The sequence below is a fragment of the Camarhynchus parvulus genome, chromosome 2, assembly GCF_901933205.1.
Source record: "Camarhynchus parvulus chromosome 2, STF_HiC, whole genome shotgun sequence".
Classification (NCBI taxonomy): domain Eukaryota; kingdom Metazoa; phylum Chordata; class Aves; order Passeriformes; family Thraupidae; genus Camarhynchus; species Camarhynchus parvulus.
Genome location: NC_044572.1, coordinates 20444124 through 20463609, shown reverse-complemented (window position 1 = coordinate 20463609; position 19486 = coordinate 20444124). Strand labels below are relative to the sequence as shown.

Genomic DNA, 19486 nt, shown 5'->3' with positions numbered 1-19486 from the left:
GCTGTTTCCAGGGGGAAAAATATAAAAAGCTACAAAACTCAAGATAGAGTCCCTGAGTAGGAAAAGAGGCTCTTTTCTGTAGAACTTGGCTGTATCCAGAGCCTCACTGAGAGGGATTTAATGTGGAGCTCTACACTGTACATTTGCATGACAAATTACTCAGTATTTACTTAATCCTGTAAAACAGTTATTTGGGAGCTCCAAGCACAAATAGGAGGGAAAAATTTGTTTTTTAATCTTTGTACCCTCAGACTTTGGCTTCTCTCCTCTTTCAGTATGTGCTCCAATATTTCAGTATGTGCTCCAGTATTTCATATTGGCACAGGTAATTTTATTTTTGATGTGAATAAAACACTGAATAGAACATCTCAGTAATAACATTTTTTTTTAGGTGATTCAAAGCATTTTAAATGCCCCAGCGAATGGGTGGCCTATGCAGGTCATTGCTACAGAATTTATAGAACAGCAAAAATATGGAAAGAAGCCCAGTCTTCCTGTAGAAAAGAGGATGGAGAACTGGCAAGCATTCATAATATTGAAGAGTACAGTTTTACAGTGTCACAGCTCGGGTACAGTGAGTATTCCTGAAGATCACTTTCTTTTTTTTTTTTTTTAATCTGGGATTATGCTGTTTGCTATTATTCATTTAATCATTATAACCATGTTTTGTTTTTTTTTTTAAGTTCTTCAGTCAAAAGTGTGTATGAGATGTAATTATTCCATTATAAGCTATATCCATACCTACAATTAACTATGTGTTCCCAGACCCAGATGATGAACTCTGGATTGGTCTAAATGACTTTAGGATTCAAATGTACTTTGAATGGAGTGATGGCACACCTGTGACTTATACCAAATGGCACCATGGAGAGCCAACCCACACTTGGAACAAGGCAGACTGCGTCCTTATGAAGGGACAGGTAAAAATCCCTTCCCCACTCTCATGCTTTCTTCTGGCCTTTTGCATCCTAAAATGAAAACGTTCATAATTAAAAAAAAAATTATGAACTTGGTTTGATTTAGGATATCTTGATATCTTACTGTGGAGGGATACTCAAGACCAGGTCTAGGAAGCTGTGTGATGCACCAGAAGCAGTGCACTGCATGGAGACTTTGTCTTCTCTGGGACAATTCCCATCTGAAATTGGTTGAAATCACTCATCATCCACATGCAACATGACTGATCATAAATGAATAGATCCTTGGAGCATGGACTTTCTCATTTTTTTCTCTAAAACTACTCAAATATATGGGTTTTAGAGTTACTTTGGAGGCACAAACCCAGATTTTATTTTGTTTTCTACTCATTATAAAAAGAAAAGGGTAACGTTGTGGAAAAAGACTTACACAAGGCATTTTTTCATATTTTATGTTTGGTTTATCTAGCACTTCCTTGCCGTAGTCATCTGGTTATATGACTATAAAAGATGCTATGCTGGTGAGAATAGAGAGGAACCTAATGTTTCTTTCCTGCTCTCATCAGTCCCTGAATCTTTAACAGATACATTCTCACATCTCTGAGGAGATGTGCCCTTACTATATGTATTTGGGAGTTTTGGAGAAAAAACCAAGGCAAGGAAGAGAGATCAAACAGTCTCAGCCATAGGAAGACAGAAGGGTTCTTTCTGAGGATGGATATTCTTGTTGGACCTGAATTGTCTCTAGCTTTCACTTCTCTTTGTGGTTTCTTCTTACAATACTTAGGACGGATCCTGGGCTGACAGTGCTTGTGATATGAAATTTGGCTACATCTGTAAAAGGAAATCCTTGGCTGAAGAAACAGGGGAAGCTGAAGTTACTTACCCAGGCTGCCCGAAAGTAAGTGTAAAACAAAAGCAGCAAAAGGTGATTGTGTATTACTTTCACTCCCATGATAATAACTATGACGGAAGTAAATTATTTTGACTGTTCTTGGTGGAGCCTAGAAAGCTGTTAATTTCACATGTAATTGTGACCGTGTTCACAGGGGTCCGAGGAAGAGGGAAGAGATGATGACCTGACTCCATGTTTCAGAAGGCTTGATTTATTATTTTATGATACATATTACATTAAAACTATACTAAAAGAACAGAAGAAAGGATTTCTTTAGAAGGCTAGCTAAAAATAGAAAAAGAAGGAATCAATAACAAAGTCTTGTGTCTCGGACAGAGAGTCCGAGCCAGCTGATTGTGATTGGCCATTAATTAGAAACAACTGCATGAGACCCATCACAGATCCACCTGTTGCATTCCACAGCAGAAGATAATCATTGTTTACATTCTGTTCCTGAGGCCTCTCAGCTTCTCAGGAGGAAAAAAATCCTAAGGAAAAATATCATGGTTACATGTATTATACTTCTTAGACCAAGAGGGAAACTTTTGCTTTATTTAATGAAATGTAGATTGACTTGGTTTTTTTATTCCCTTACAAGTGTATTTAAACTCAGCTCTCTCCTACTGCAGAACTGATCACTGCACCCGTAAAAGCCACTCTCTGCAGGGCAATCTTTTCAGGGTGTAACACGTGTCAAGGGTTGCATGCCTCCTCAGTTCCATCAGTCTGCCACAGGAATAAGGAATATTTGAGCTGACTGTTTTGCTGGTTGCAAACTCTTGTAACAGCTACTAATGCAGTGAGGAGGCAGAGCAAGCTTTACACAAGCAGCTGCAAAGTGGCTGTGGCTGCCAGACCCAAGGCATAACCATGGCTCACTGTTTGCAAAGACCCTTGGTGTGTCCTGTATCGAGGGACAAGACATGGAGTTATGGTCCCAAAAGCTATGTTTGATTATCCTCTTGGTTCCTTTCATGGCCTTTGGGATCAGTTTTGATTTGGGGTGTGGTACTAGTGTTGCTTTTGGAAGTGCACAAAGCCGTGGAATCTGACAGCCTCTCTGCACATGTCTGCTTCTACACTGACAGGGCTGGATGAAGCATGGCTTTTACTGTTACTCCTTGGTGCAGCTGCCAACAACATTTTCAGATGCAAAAAAAGTTTGTGAAGAAAACAAAGGTTACCTGGCTACTGTAAGGGACAGGTATGGAAACATAATTCTTGTCCTCTAATGTGTGTAACCAGGACAGAAGAGTTAAATTTCTTCTTACTTAGCAGTTATTCATAATGTCTGTTTAGTGTAACGCCACTCTTTCCCAGGAAAATTTAAGGTAGAGCTGATGAAGTATTGCATAATACATCAGGGCTTTTAGGTCATCAAAACAAACATTCAGGCTATTGGTACTACACTTTCACTGTTGCTGGGAATTAAAAAATTGGGTCACCAGCACAAAAACCCCAGTTTGTTTTCACCTGCACAACAACAGATTGTTTTCAAACTTTTTGAGTTAAAATAGACAGATAAACATGGAACTATTTATTTCTCTTGGGTTCAAGCTTTTCAGCCTTTTATTTCTTTCTTTGCAACAGCCAGATCTGGAAGAATTTTAGAATAAAAGTAGATTTATTTTCCCCCCCAGTAACAAGATTTAAAGACCTAGAACTTATCATAAAGCTCAGTAAAATATTGTAGCCCTTATTTATACAAAATGAGAAATAGATACACATTACCTTAAGTATTATTTGGCTTGTGTTCATTGCATGGTATAAAAGGCGAATAGAATCATCCTAAATTCTAGATAAATTTACATTGGCAAAATATAAGGGAAAAATTATTTTGTAAAATAATTAGAACTATAGAAATAAGATAATTACCCTCGCTTCATTTCATACGTATTGACAAATCACCTTAAATTTACCAGATTTGCTACCATGAACTGTTTGAAGAAATGAATAAATTCTGATAAAATGTGATACAACAGTTTGGTGCTTACTCTTTGCAGATATGAACAAGCTTTTCTGACCTCCATAATTGGATTCAAACCAGAAAAATACTTCTGGATTGGTCTTTCAGATGTGGAAGAACAGGGGACATTTAAGTGGGCTAGCGGAGATCCCGTCAGCTTCACTCACTGGAATGTGGGAATGCCTGGTAAGTGCCACGGGAGCCATTGAGTTCCTGCTCTGGGGAATGAGGTGGGGGTTTAAAAACTAAAAAGGGGTTTAGAAACTCTCTGGAACAAAGCAGCAGAAAGGGTAATGCTGCTTTCTATTTGTGCTAAAGAGGTAGATCAGGGATTGTAGTAACTCCTGCTAGAAGATCACTTGGGACTGCACCTGTCTGTTGGTATCATTAGGTTTTTGTTGTTTGATAGGTGTTTTTAAGTAACTCCTAGCATAACATAAAAGAAACTTACATTACAAAAATCTTTTAATGATTAATAGGAAGGCATATGAGCTATTGTGAGCTACTGGTATCCAAACACAGTGGGAACAGGTTACTCCTAAATAAGCAGCAGATATTTTGAGAAGATGTAGTCATCAAAAAGATTTAACAACTTTATGTTTTATGAAGGAGAGGAGTCAGGCTGTGTGGCCATGGCAACAGGACGTTCAGCTGGATTATGGGATATTTTGAACTGTGAAGAGACAAACACGTTTCTCTGCAAGCAGCTGGTGGAGGGAATCACTCCCCCTCCTCCTCCTCCAACAACATCCCCTCTCCTTTTTTGCCCAGAGGGATGGCAGTCTGTTTCTCAGAGCAGCTTCTGCTTCAAAGTAGGTGTTTCATTTCTGAATGCAAGTGTTTGCCATGGAAATAAGAATATATTTTGGTCATGCATGGAAGGTGGATTTTACCCTGCCTGTTTGACAGACAGTCTGTGGTAACATGTCTCCAGCCATCTCCAAGTGGTATGGCTGGGAAATACTGGAAAAAGCTGTATGTATATGAAGTTTGGAGCCACAGGAAGTCTGAGTTGACAGGAAAAGCAAGAACCAAATTTGATAGACAACCACAGGTCGAATGGTTAAACAATTAAATAGTCAGTAATAGAATGAGACCAGAAGATCAGAAGCAAGACAGAAGACCATATTTGTGTTTTTAAATATCTGTAATATCCAATACAGTACTTAATTGCCTACTTTCTATAGATTTTTCAGGGAGGAAGGGAAAAAATGCAAACATGGTTTGAAGCAAGAGATTTTTGCAGAACTATTGGAGGAGATCTTGCATGTATCCACAGTGAAGAAGAACAAAACCTGATAGCTAGACTGTAAGTATTTGCAAAGTCCATCTTTTAAATAGAAGAAGAAAAGATTTTTAAAAATGCCTCTCTGAAAGACATAAAGGATTTCTGATGATCAATTTCTACTTTACAAGGTGGTGTAAAAAGTGGCAGGAAAAAAATGGGTAAAAAGAGGTGAGCAAAAAATTTTCTTGACACACCTCTGGGGAGGTGGTGCCATGCACTAAAGTTGCCTGAACATAAACAAAATTGAGAGAAGAATCACCAAAATTGGTTTTAACTTAAGTTAATCCAAAGAGATAAAACAGATTTTCTTATCTCATTTGTAGCTGATCAGTAGATAAAATACTCTTGATTAAAAGAATGCTTTGTGCTGGTTTCCTACCTTAAGTAAGGGGGGAAATTGAAGACTAAGAAAAGCCTGACTCATTGATATGCTTGTATAAATGTTTAAATCAAGTCCACGAGTGCAGGCAGGTCTCAATTTGAATGCCTAAGCTACTTAGTGGAACCAAGACCTTTGAATATATTTTTCTTTTAACTCAGTTTTTGTAGACTTATGACATTTGTGATCTTTCCCATAAAGTTCTGTGTTTCTCTGCTTCCAGGCACATGTAATGCCAGGCGGTTTTTCCCCACATGGCATTTGAATGATTACCTGATGTGATTATCTCAAAATATACTTAGAGTGTCAAGTGTGCTGACAATAATATAATGCTGTGCATTCCCCTTCTCTGTTTCATGGTTTGTCTGATTCTCTCTATTTGTAATCATTCAGAGACAGAGGTTATATTCACTATTCTTACTGGATGGGTTTAAGTGCCTTGGACTCTGATAGTGGATTTACATGGAGTGATGGTTCACCAGTGAGTAAATAATTTGTTATTCCAGCTTTTTGACTCTTTTTTAAATGTCTTTCTTGGCCAAAAGCTCTCATAACTCCTATACAAAATACAGATAACCTTAAGTCTTTAGTACCTTATTCCTTTGTGGGAATTAGTGTTAAATCTTCTGATAGTTCATAGTTGTAGATAAAAATACAGCATTTACAGCAATGAAAGGTGATGGAGCCTAGCTCCTGCTTCAAGCAAGTCTGATTTTGCTAATCTCTATATTCCCATTCGTCATTTGCTGCAATAAATAATTTTGTACATCTACACCAGCTTGGCTTTGCTGCCCTCATTGTCTTAAATAGATCAAGATCTGCTAGGCCCAAGTCCATATGGCAGCACCAGTGGATTGTCTTGGGTTGGAACATCTGAGCAGGACAAACAACCCAGAAACCAGAGAACATGCTCCTTTTTAGGGCTTGACACGAGAACATCAACTCTCCTGGTAACAAATGGGGCAAGAACTTCTGGTTTACTAACATGGCTTATAAACACATAGATTAATTATTGTTCTATTCAAGGGTCATACACTTCTCCTTAAAAGATCTGGCATTAAAGAACAAGATGGATCATGAAATGAAGTACATTCTTCTTTAACAGAAGATACAAGACAACTGTTTCCTTAAAAAAGAAAATAATAACAAAGTTGTGCTTTCCCTACAGGTAAATTTTGAAAAATGGTCACATGGAGAACCAAACAATTATGATGGGAATGAAAAATGTGGCGTGTTTACTGGCTATCTCAATATGAACTGGAATGATTTATTTTGTGAACACATGCTGGACTTTGTTTGCCAAATTAAAAAAGGTAAAACAACTTTCTCTCTTTAGCAACTTTTTGAGGTAGATAAGAACATCCTTCTCAGGTCAGATCACATTGTCTGCATGTGTTAGACACAGCTGTGCCATCAATCACAATAAAACAGTATATACATATAATTTCAGAAAAGGCACTATTAAGCAGATTAATTAGTCCATGAAATACACAGGCAGGTTTGGCAGGTATAGGCAGTATATTGGGGAAGAGAAACACAACAGCCTAAAGTTGGGCAGTTTCTGTAAGCTTAACTTATGACGAGCTCTAACATGCTGTTTGCTGAATGTAGCCCTTTTTTCAGATATTCTGAGAAATTCTGTGACAAAAATAAGCATATACTGAGTAAACCTTAAGATTATTATTTGTAATTAAAATGCTGACTACTATGTAAATATAATTGAGAGAGAGCTGAGAAACATAATGTATACTCAAATATTGATTTATATTGCAGGAACCTCACCGAAACCAGAGCCTAATTCAACATTCAGTAAGTCTTGTGCATCCAATGAAAAAAATTAATTAACATGTAATGAAGATTATTTCTATTACAGGTAATTAATGTTTTGATTTGCAGGTTATGAATATGTTGTTGGTGAAGATGACTGGATAATATACAAACACAAAGAATACTACTTCAGCAAAGAAGCAATGTCTATGGAAAGAGCCAGAGGCTTTTGCAAGAAGAATGGTGGTGACCTTGTTGTCATTGAGAGTGAAACTGAAAAAAATTTTCTTTGGAAATATGTAAGAAACATGTCTGTTTGAAAAATGCACCATTTTCTGTGAACTGAGGCACATTTTTTTGGCTGGTTTGTAGAAAGTGATCACCATCATAAAAAAAAAATCAGTTCCACCTTTCATCCTTTCATTGGCTTATCTACTTAAAAGCTTTATTATAATAATTATTTTAATAACTTGCTATACATGGACAAATTCTCAGCTTCCTTTCAAGAATGCTCTCAGGGTGCAACTTTCAAAGACTTTGCTCTGTTTAGCTGAAAGCTGCAATTACTAATTATGTCTTTTTCTAACTCATTCTTTTCACAGAATTCAAGAAAAGCTCTTTGTCAAAGTAGATCTCATATTTGCAGCAAAAGGTTTAAGTTAGGATATTGTCTTATAGCAAAGGAATAGCCTGGTGATGATATACAGTTTTGGAATAAAGTAAAATCAAATTTTATTACATTCTTTCCTCCACATGACTAAGTACAAACCCCCATGATTAACTGGGAGTCTTTCAGCAAATTCTCACAATGTTTTCCTGAAATTCTCAAAAATATTGTTATGAGCCTGCTTAAGAGGTCAGTCTTGCCTTTTTAACACAGCTTTTATTCTCCATTTCCTTTTCAGATAATTTGCACCTTTTATTTGGTTGTCTTTGTTTTTGTGTTAGGGTTTTTTTCCTTTCCCATAGCTATATTCTGAAAATTGGAGGAAAATTTTGCATTTTGCAGTTTGGGCACATAATTCTAGCAACTTCCTGCACATTACATACTATGCAATTGAGCAACAGAAACTACAGCGTTTTTGGAACTTTTTAAAAAAAATTATTTGAAATATTTTTTATTACAGCTGAGTAAATTTGTTTGTTTGTTTTAGATTTTCTATAAAGACTGGGGGAACAACTTCTACATTGGCCTAAGTGTGAGCCTTGACAGAACATTCCGGTAAGTAAAACCAAATTAATTTTGTCAGACTCATAATGTATTCACATTTGACATGGTTGGCTCTAGGAGACAGTTAAAATCCAATGACAAACACAACCTGTAGATAGGTTTATGTCCTCACATAAAGTTTTAAAATGGGATTCTGCTCCTCAGCAAAGCACTTCGCCCATCATATTTCCACTATCTATTTCTACCTCTTTTTGATCTTTACCCTGCTTTTGTGTTCTGAGGCTGAGATTTTTCATCACAGTAAGTGAGGCATCAGCCTCTTTTCTTTGGTTGGAGGTCTTCAGCATATTCCAGACAGTACTTGTAGGCATTACTTAATGTTGAATTGATCAAAGAAAAAAACCCTAGAAACCTGCAGTGAGAGGCATCTAAGTGGTTTTTAGAGGTGAAATATCAATCCCAGAGATAGTTGTACTCTCAGAGTTCAAGGCAGGACAGCCTCACATGACATGGAGTTGTTACTCTTCTACAGAAGTTTTTGGAAACAAAGTGCCCTGGAATTATCTTAAACATCCCCTGGGGTCTTGGATGTGTTGCAGACATGTCTCCTGCGGCATTCTTCTCTCCCACTGCAACTTTTTCTAGTGCATTATTCTGTGATTCAAAGCTTGGTCAGATGAGTCTCAGCCTCTTCATTTTAGTCTTTCTTCTGTCGTCACAGGTTTCCTTTGTTGGCCACAAACCACAGAGACTCTGTGTAGTCTCAGCTCCTGGAGATTCTGCTTTCTACATCACATTCACTGCTCAGATGATTGTTGTTTTCCCAGTCCTCCCTTGTTCCCTCACTAGTTTCATTCTATTCCCTGTTGGATGAAGGTGCCACTATTTGCTTTGTATACTTTCTCCTGGTTTATTGTGCACTGGTTTTTCTAATTTGACTCAGGAGGTTTGCAAGCAGCTAGGCATCCTGATGGACTCCTAATCTGTAATTTACTTCCAAAACATGCATATACTTAGTCTCCAAAATTGGAAAAACATTGAATTGTCCTAGAGGTATTATTGCCTGAAGATTGTCAGTCTCATCTGATTCATCACTTGACTTCCAGCACACTGAGGCCTTTTCACTTTTTTCTTGGCTACTTTTTGAAAATAAATTTATAAATCACCAAGCTAGGAAACAATTGATGCATATTTGGGGGAAAAATACCAAACAGGTAAATAACATGAAAGATTTCCTATGTTTAACAAAATGGTTCCAAGTGGTTCCCAGTATATGGTTCAAGACCCTTTCTTATACTATTGCTTTTGACCCAGGAAATTGCTAGAATAAGCTCAAGTGTCTGTTCCTGTGCTCCAGAGAAATCCAGGTTCAGTCCTAGACTGGTGCATTTCCAGCACTCTATCAGTGCTCAGAGACCAAGACAAGCTGGAGCCATCAGTAAAGATGATTTGTTCAGACCTGGTCTGAGTCAACAATGTAGGCAGGCAGTTGATATGAAAATATTTTTCACAAATTCCAAGTGGAAGGTCTTAGTTTCCTTTTAACCGAGAAAAACATATGTTTGTAAGCTATGATGCAGGAAAATACAAAACTCAAATGTATCCTTTGCAAAGAAATATTAACTAATTCAACTTAGAATTATAATTCCCTCAAATTACTTCTTTCAGGTGGATGGATGGAACATCAGTGAACTATGTTGCCTGGGCTCCAAACGAACCCAATTTTGCAAATAATGATGAAAACTGTGTGGTCATGTATACGCATACAGGTGGGTGCTGTAACAACATTCAATCTGCAGAATGTGCCTTAGGCCTGGGAGGGCTGCGTGGGCAAGACTGGGTGGGTTATCATACTGAGCAGAGTAATGTTTCATAATGTTCAAAAAGCAAAGGAAAATGAATTGTAGTCTCTTATTTATGTACTTTTAAAAAATTGAATTCTATGTAGCTAACACATTGAATTACACCTGCAATTTCATAAGAAAATTTCTAAGTTAATGAATAAATCAAGTAAGCATCAGACAATTGGCAGAGATAGTCAGCATTTTTTTTCCTCTAACCTCTGTCCATTTTATTTTTAGGAGCCCACTTCCCCAGGATATTAGCTATCTGCTTTCATTTCTGCAGTTCCTAATAACTTAGGGTTTGGCCATGGCTTGGATTATTATTAAGCAATGTTATACAATATTTAAATGAAAAGAAAATATTCTTTAATATCCATTAATACAGAGAACTGGAGGCAATTGTGCTTATACTAGCCAAGAAATTAGTCTTTTTTTTGGATCAGTAAATCTCTTCTACTTTTAAATATTGCTAGTCTCAAAATCTATAGCTGAGGTGATTTCCTAGGCTCTCTTAGAGGTGAATGGAAGGATATGGACACTTTTAGGGAGTAAACATTATGTCCTGTTTTGAAAACCTTCTTTCAGATAAGTCATTTCCTTAACTTCTCTGAATTAAAATGACAATATCTACATTAAACATTAGGTGTGAAAAATTGTGCTGTAGGTAGTTACTTGTAAATGTCTGCAGCCCATTAAACATATGTCATTTTCTTATTCTTTCCTGATCTGTAAAATGGGGATGATGATGTTAATATTATTATCTTGAATCACACTCCAATAGGCAGAAAATATACTAGACAACTCAAAGACTGTGAGAAGCTCAGGTAGGAAGGTACCTAGGACTGAGTGCCTTATATAGAAAGAGCAATTCCAGAGACTTTACAGGTCTCAAAAGATTTAACTATTTGAACTAAAAATCCCCTCTGTCAATGCAATGGTTTTGAAATATTGAAATATCTCTGTTTCTAGACAAATTATTTATATTCTAAATTTTGCTGGAAACATGAATATTTTGAAGAAACAGACATACACTAACTTATCATTCCTGGGGGAGAGAAATACAAATGCTGTAACCAGTTTTACTTCCTGCAATAGATTTTCTTTAGGAAAGGACACTTTTTATTTCAGTCTTGTTTGCCTTTTGCTTCGTTCTAATTCTAATTTGCTTTCAGGTACATGGAATGATATCAACTGCGGCAGTGTTGAGTTATTCATCTGTGAAAGGCTTAACAACACTGTTCGTCCGACTGTTGTTCCCACCTCACCACCGCCAAAGGGTGGGTGTATGGAAGACTGGCTCCTCTTTGATAACAAGGTGCAGTGTGAAATGCCAATATATTCTATTTTTAAAACAGCAGAATGAAAAAATCTTTGAATCAATTTTTCAATTGTAGCAGGGTTTTTAGTTATCACAAATTTGCTTGAGCAAAAATATTTCAGTTTGATAGAGATCCTTTGTTTGAGATCCACTGGCTGTTGTCTTCCGTTCCCTTCTCTCTCTCAGTCCTGGGGAAAAGTCACAAACTCAGTGTCTTCCACTTCATGGTGCTCTCTCAAGCTAAAATCTCTCTCTCTTCCTCACCTCCTGGAAGAGGACCATCAAAGTCACTTCCCTTACCTCTTCCCTTAGTGTTTATTTTTCACAAATTAACTACTTAACTTTTCAGTTACATGCTTTAGGTAGAACATTTGGGTTGCTTGACTCTGACAAAGCTGTCTAATGATTTAAACCTCATAAGATCATCTTACAAGAAATGATAAATTCATGGCTTTCTTTACAATGTCAGAATAATTTTCTCTATGTGATTTTCCTGTGAGAACCAAATCCTGTTTGACAAATAGGGCAACAGAAGATGAGATATTTTGCTTCAATAGTATATCTTATCCTTTTTTGTTTTCTGAGGTCTTCTTCAGCATTCCTCTCACCATCACATCTCAGAATTATGCTCAGAAGGTTTAATGCAATTTCTGCTGAGATCAGTAGACCGACATAGCCCTTCTTTTAAATATATGCCAAAATATTGGGCTTTATACTCATTTTCTAGTACAGGTCTTCTCTGTCATTTAAACCTAAAAACAAGCTAGAAAGTACTGTTAAATTAGCTCACCTCCCCTTTTACATAAAATAGCCAGTTTATTTTGTTTGCTATAAACAGAGATTTTTTCATCAGAAATTAAAACAGCATCTAGATTCAGATTTGGCACACTTCTCTTTTTCAGTGTTTTAAAGTCTTTGGATTTAATGAAAATGATACATTGACATGGCATGCTGCACGAAACAACTGCATTGATCTTGGAGGAAATCTGGCTACTATATCAAAAAAGGAAGAGCAAGGTATAATGTACCAATGTTTTGACAATGATGACACATCATGTAATTTCTGATAAAAAGATTTTAAAATATGTTAGAGCTTCTGCCATATATGCAGTTATTTATTCCACATCAATACAAATTTATGCTGAATGAGAAATTACACCTTTGGAAAAATGCTTGCACAGGTTTTCGTGTCTTGATTAAATCTTAAAATCATAGTTTGGTGGTTAATATAGGACATACTGCTGAAATATTATTTTTTTTTATTAGAGGGCTTGTCATATAATTAAATGTTTACTTATTTGGTTTTTTTTAAGAAACTAGCTGATCCTTGAGATGACATCCATCTCTGGTCAATCTATGATTCTATGCCCAAATAGCACACAAAAGGAGTAATATCCAAACCTAAATCACTGGGCACGTAGCTGCTGAGCCAGATGCTGCGGGTGTCAGTGGAGGACACATCCTCAGGGAGAAGAAGACTCCAGTGCTGAAGTTCCAGCTTCCTCCCTGTTCCCCTTGTTCTGCTGCACCTCAGCACCTGCTGCTCTTGCTGTTCAGCATGTTGCAAACATTTTAAAAGACCTCGTGTTTGCCTGGGACATGCACTGCCTCAGGTCCTGAGGGATGCACATGGATCTCCTACCTCACTCCATCAGTGCTAGTGGTTTAAATTTCTTTTTTGTAGCAGAGGAAGGAGATTGTTTCAGTGGAAAGTCAGTCTTGGTAGGAATTAAGGAGAGCAGCATCTGGTACTTCACAAATTCCTACATACTTGCTTCATACGTACTTGGTTACTAAGTAAGGTTTATTTTGTGTTATCCCTGTTTAGAAATTAAGTTTCTAAGTCGGGATAAAAAAGAATTAACCAAAGAAGAAATGGGAGTGCACACTCAGTGGACTCAATTTCTATGTGCCAAGGCTTAGTGTACTCATATTAATTTCTGTAATATATGAGAACATTTTCCATGCTTCCTCAGATGATGAACAACATAGAAGAGTGTACAAATAAATTCCGGTTTCATTTAAAATTTGCCCATCCTTGAATTTGTATACACTTTTTTCCAATTTTAACTTCAGATGACTCATGTTAAATATCCATTAATATATATACATTTTATTTTTGTCATGAGATTAGCACCTTATTTTAAAGAGAGAACTCATCATCCTGGTTTCAGGCACTCCAAAGTCTGTAGCATTAGGGAAGAGTGCATTCAGTTTCCTTCCTTACGCAATTTTTCTTTTTTTTCCCTTCAGCTTTCCTTATGTCCCTCTTAAAAAATGCTGCAACTGATGCTTGGATTGGACTGAATGACATAAATCAGGAGCACACATACCTGTGGACAGATGGAAGCCCAGTAGACTATACAAATTGGGCAAAAGGTTCCCGAAGTTATTATAGTATGGTAAGCATCAATTTCTGTTTGTCACTTAAACATTACAACTTTGGTAGATGAGCAAAATGTATGTAGCTACTATTGTATTTCTGTCTTTTCCTTTATGAAGATTTTTACTAGTCTCATTGCTTTTTAAAAGCAGAGTATCAGTGTGGAAGATGTATATACACACTTTGTTTCAGTTTCTGTACTTGTCATGGTTCTGTATGAGTCCAGACAGAGGTTTGGAAGAATTGTGCAAAATAGACATGTGAGCAATTTCCCTCACTTTACCATGGTTCATCAGGATATTCAAATTAACCATAGCATAAACGATATAATTTTGGGATGCAGTGAGTGTTTTTTAGATTTGATGAAAATACTCAGATAATTACATGCATTGACATTTCTTGGCACTGGGCCTGTCAAGAAAAATGCATTGTATGAAATACACAAAAGAGGGAGTCTGGGTTTTCCTTTCTAATTTTTACCTTCCCTTAATCTTCATTTTAAAAAATCCTTTTGCTATGCTTTGAAACTTCTGGCATCTCTATACCTTTTGTGTGTAATTGCAAGACAGAACATAGTGTTACTCAGTAATTGTGAAATGGCCAAGGTAAATACTGCCCAATAGTATTGTTTCTATACCCCTGTGCTAGCTTTACCAAGTTTTTCTCTTTTCATTAAGTGTATTGCTTCACATTCAGTTAAAATGGAAAAGGGTTCTTTGAGGTCCAGCTACCATCAGGCTACAGCAGGGTTTTGGAATCTCCAGGGCTTCCCCATCTCACACATGCCTGCGCTTTCTGCAGAAGGCTGTGACCATTCCCCTCCAGAAATCACTGCACATACAACTTCTGGCTCTTGCAGACAACACCTGGGCTAGTGCCAGAAGGGGGTTTGGAGGTTATACTGAGGCAGGCGGGGGACAGCTACTGCCTCCCCCTGCAGGAGGCCAAGCCACATCTTCTCATGCTGTGGGAGGAGAGGAGGAACGTAAAGGGTCCGAAGCACAGCAGAAAGGGTGTGGGAGTTTCTCCAACAAAAGGTTGTTTCTGACAATCTACCTCTGCATTACTGCACTGTGGTGACCACTTTGCTTCCTAGTCCTGAACTGGGGCAGAAGGAGGCATTCAGCCCTCCAGGTAAGCTTCAGTGCTGAGGAGCAACTCCCCACAACTTCCAGGAAACAGCAGCAGACCTGTGGGCCAGCCCCAGCACACACATGGGAACCCACACACAGGCACACACACTCAGGGCCATGCACAGAGCTTTGTACACCCAGGTAGCCCCAGACACATCTTCCTGCCCCTATGCTCTGCTTTGCAACTCCCTCCATCATCCAAGGGCAGACTTTCCTAGGGCTGAGTTGCAGAGGCCTATTGGCATACAATGTGTCTGACCACTGGTTGTATGAGTTTTATGAACTTCATATTATTCCTCTGTATGTGCATGTATGTGATACATGAGTCTGTGTGTCCAGAAGTAGGAATGCTTCCTACCTACCCACATCTTTTTTCTTGTTAATCTCACTTGTCATGTAGGATGATTGTGTCTTTTTGATGAAGAACCCTATTGAACAGGCAGGGAAATGGAAAGATCAAGGGTGTAAAGCAAGCAAAAGTTACATCTGCCAAAAAAGTTCTGGTAAGTTTTCTTTCACCACTTTCTAGTAGACCTGATTTATTGTGGTAATTTCAAACTGGTGCTAAAAATTACTTTCCTGTAATTTTGCTGTAACCTAACTGAAATTAATGACAGTATCACACGCATTATGGACCTTTTTAACAAGATGATCACACATTTTATTTCTTTGGAGAAAATATCTTAATTTTTTTCTATTTCAAAAACTAGACCAGTAAATAACAACAACAGCAACAACAACAACAACAAAATAGAACTATGTATCATCATGTAGTTTACTACTTTTAGCAGTCAAAGGTGGCTGAGTGAATTGTCTTTACATCTTCAAAACTGGAACTTTTAATGGTATACTAAAAACAAGGGAAGTTCTTTATTTTTTAAAAACTACCCTGCTTGATTTCCTTTACATTCTTTCTCAGACAATTTCAGCAGTAGCAGTCATATTCCTCTGCTTGCTCATGGTGTGTTTATCATACCTTGTTCCTTGTCAGAAATACAACAAATGCCAAAATATAATAGAAAAATTGAAGGAATTGTTCCCTTTAATGCCCTACATATGGTACAATATGATTTAGGTAGGTCTGTGCTTAAAAGGTGTATTTCTGGGCACGATGCTAATGCTAAAAAGTCATTCTGACAAGTATTAGAAAATTTTGTCACAGTACATGAACATGCGGCTTTCATCACTGCAGGGATTTTTGGATATATTTTAATTTCTTATTGCAGTTTCTCTTCATTCCAGTATACTAGATCTTCTCTTGGTGTTATAAGTCTGAACCAATATAAAGTTAGATTTTTGGTTGTTCTTTTGCTTGTTACAGACCCCAAACTGCTGCACTCCCAACCCACAGAGCCGGTGTTTGGCTTTAACAATTATGGTGATGACCGCTACGAAGTCATCAACTACAAAATGAGCTGGGAAAAGGCAGAGAAGAACTGCAGGGACCAGTCTGCAGAACTGGCCAGTATCCTGGATCCTTATGCCGAATCTTTCCTGTGGTTACAAATATTAAAGCATGGGGAGCCTGTATGGATTGGCCTTAACAGCAACATAGTGAGTCCAACCCAATTTCTTGTGACAGTCATAGCATTACCTTAGATGAACTATTGGTCAGATCCATAGATGTGTGACGGGAATCAAAATCTTGCAGAGGTTCCTGACTTCCCTCCACTTGAGGGGACTTACATATCTAGATGTTTGTCCATAGTGTAAACAAGAACTGCCACAGCCCACATTTCAAAGACCACCAAGGATGTAGCGGCAGCCCTGAGTGGCTTCAGTGGTAAAAGCAGCAATGAAGCTCTCACTTACTCATCCACGGTCTACCACATGCTCCTGTGGTGAAGCTGGGCTTTCTGAAGGTACGCTGTGGAGCACACCAAAGCAAAAAGATAGGTTAAAAATAGTTCTTTCTTCGTGAATTCAAGTTTTTGTTTTAATTCACAGCCCAGCAGTACAAGAGCTCATGCTGGGCAATAGTGGAAAGAGCAGGGCTCTGGCAGTGAGGACTCCTTAGCCTGGCTTTTGGAGCTGCAGCTGATGCCTTGTGTAAAACTGCCAACAAACTCAGCTAAGAGTGGAAAGGTCTGAAATGGGAAGCACCAACAGAGGCGTGTAAAAAAGAATGCAGACAAATAAAATGTAGCTGGATATTTTTGGAATTGAAGCTGGGCAGAAATCAAGTGGAGAGAGGTAGAGCAAGAGTTTGGTGAGACATGGGTCTGAGATAGGGCACAGGCGCTGAGGTGAGAGGAGCCAGAGCTGTACCTTAGTGAGAGCACTTGGGAACTGGGATTTGGCAGGAATCTGGAATGAAACTGGCCAAGGGTCTCAAAGCAGACAGGAAAGGAAATGGCACAAAGAACACGATGGTAGGAAGGATCTAGGCTGCACAGGGTGAGGTAGCAGAAGCCATGGTGTGAGTAATGTCAGTTATCCTCTGCAAACACTGGTGAAATCCACTGACAAAATACATGCTTAGCTCATCTCTGGTAGCTGGCCCATGCAAGACCCACAAACTTACCACAAGCCCAGTTAATATGGGTGGCAGAGTTCTGTGGTCCAGCCCCAAGGAAAGCCTCATCAGTTTTCTCTCTCCAGTGAAACTTCAGATTTTCCTCTTTGTTTTCTAAATACTTAGACAAGCTTATGTTAGAGGAATAGTTTCTCTGCAATCTTTATTTGATGTGTCTGTATATGTGGACTCATTTGATGAAATCTTCATCTGTATATTCACATTTATTACCTCAAGAGCCTTTGCCCACTTAGGGCATGAGATGAATTGTGTGAATTGAATATTGTAGGCTGCATTCTAAACATCTGTAGGACCACGGCCCTACCTGCTGTGGAGAGTGGGAGTATGGACCAGTTTCTTACACATTCATTACATAATCTTGTGCAAGAAACCATGATTCTCATTTTTTTCCCAATTTTTGCATGCGTTCAAGTACGATCTTAATGTTCTTCCAATCCAATTCTTGTATGTGACATAATCATAATTGTGATTTGCTTTCAGACTGGTGGCCAGTATGTATGGTCAGACAGAAGGAGGAGCAGGTATCTTAACTGGGGCAGTGGAGAACCGAATAAAAACAAAGCCTGTGTCTATTTAGATTTGGATGGTTTCTGGAAGACAGCATCTTGCAATGAAACATTTCCATCCCTCTGTAAGCAATCCAATGGTAAGTTCCAAATTGGACAAATGTGATTCAGGAGGTTGGGATTTGAGTGAATGTCTTTATTTGGATTTAGTTTCTCCACATATGCAAAGGTTGTGATAAACAATGTATGCCTTGTGATAAACTCTTACTTTTTTTAAGGAGTAGGTCCAGTCTGATCCAATCTGTCGTGTGTGATTTCCAGACATTTCACTTTTCAGGCCAGTCAACACACACACATCATAAAAACAGCTGCAATATTTCATGCCACATGCCAAAGTGGTTTTTTGCATCCGTGTTTGTCAAGAACTACAGAATCAATCAACTTAAGCCTAACTATTAATGATATACTTTCCCATTTAAAATATCTTTTGAAATATTGAGTTAAGAAACTTCTGTCAGTGTAGGAGCCAAATCAATTAGTTTGTTGCTTCTGCTCAAATACTTCAATGCTTAAATATTGCATGCAATTTTCAAACATTTTCAAATTATATATTCTGCAACATAATTCACAGCAAATTTTATATTTGTTTAAGCTCTGTTTTGGCTTTAATCAGGTGATGCAATAGGCTATAAATTCTGCTTTTACATTGATTAGGCTGTATGATGCACAAGGGCAGGTACAGACAACTCCTCTGACTTTTCTAGAAACTGGCTAGACACAAGCCACAGAGTTGTGTTGAGATCCCTTATGTATGCTGATTCATTCCTCATTCTGTTTCACAAAGTTTAGGTAAAAATTGGCATGTTGAAAACAATTGCAAAATTAGACTGGTGTAAATGTCCTTTAGCAGACTGGAGAACCAGCTCCAACCAGGATAGTTTATTACTAGTTTGTCAAGCTTAATTCAATACTTTATAACTAATTAAGTCTGTGGGATATTCCTTTTCCTGGAATAAATGTCATATTCGTGGGGCTGATATGTGGTCCAGGAGTACATATTTCCCTTAGGTTTTAAACCTCCACTGAACCTCTGCATCTTCCTAATAGAGTTAATCCCCAGTGAGCCACCTCAGCTTCCTGGGAAGTGCCCTGAACCAAAGCGTGGCAGATCTTGGATTCCCTTCCGTGGGCACTGTTACTATGTTCACACCACTTCTGAGGAAAGCTGGCCTCATGCTTCCATGATGTGTATTCAAATGGGTAAGTGCCCTTTTTTAATTAGGATATTTTACAGGTTGTGTGTTTGTTTTCTTAATCCAGAACCAAATGATAATACTTAATGTGTGTATCAATTATAAGCTACACCTAATTTAAATTTATTAT

General features: G+C 37.9%; 1 protein-coding gene across 1 annotated transcript in view; it reads left to right on the top strand.

Annotated features, from left to right (window-relative positions):
- The window catches only part of LOC115917237 (macrophage mannose receptor 1-like), a 31947-nt gene that overhangs the window by 6668 nt on the left and 5793 nt on the right, over positions 1–19486 (top strand). The window contains exons 7-26 of the mRNA XM_030971015.1: positions 392–574; positions 766–920; positions 1705–1818; positions 2901–3016; positions 3816–3964; positions 4388–4590; positions 4966–5087; positions 5839–5926; positions 6614–6758; positions 7219–7254; positions 7342–7511; positions 8367–8434; positions 10052–10152; positions 11400–11542; positions 12448–12562; positions 13799–13947; positions 15462–15564; positions 16383–16615; positions 18078–18243; positions 19211–19363. Of these exons, the coding sequence (XP_030826875.1) occupies positions 392–574; positions 766–920; positions 1705–1818; positions 2901–3016; positions 3816–3964; positions 4388–4590; positions 4966–5087; positions 5839–5926; positions 6614–6758; positions 7219–7254; positions 7342–7511; positions 8367–8434; positions 10052–10152; positions 11400–11542; positions 12448–12562; positions 13799–13947; positions 15462–15564; positions 16383–16615; positions 18078–18243; positions 19211–19363 (2712 nt within the window). The remainder of the gene's footprint in view (positions 1–391; positions 575–765; positions 921–1704; positions 1819–2900; positions 3017–3815; positions 3965–4387; positions 4591–4965; positions 5088–5838; positions 5927–6613; positions 6759–7218; positions 7255–7341; positions 7512–8366; positions 8435–10051; positions 10153–11399; positions 11543–12447; positions 12563–13798; positions 13948–15461; positions 15565–16382; positions 16616–18077; positions 18244–19210; positions 19364–19486) is intronic.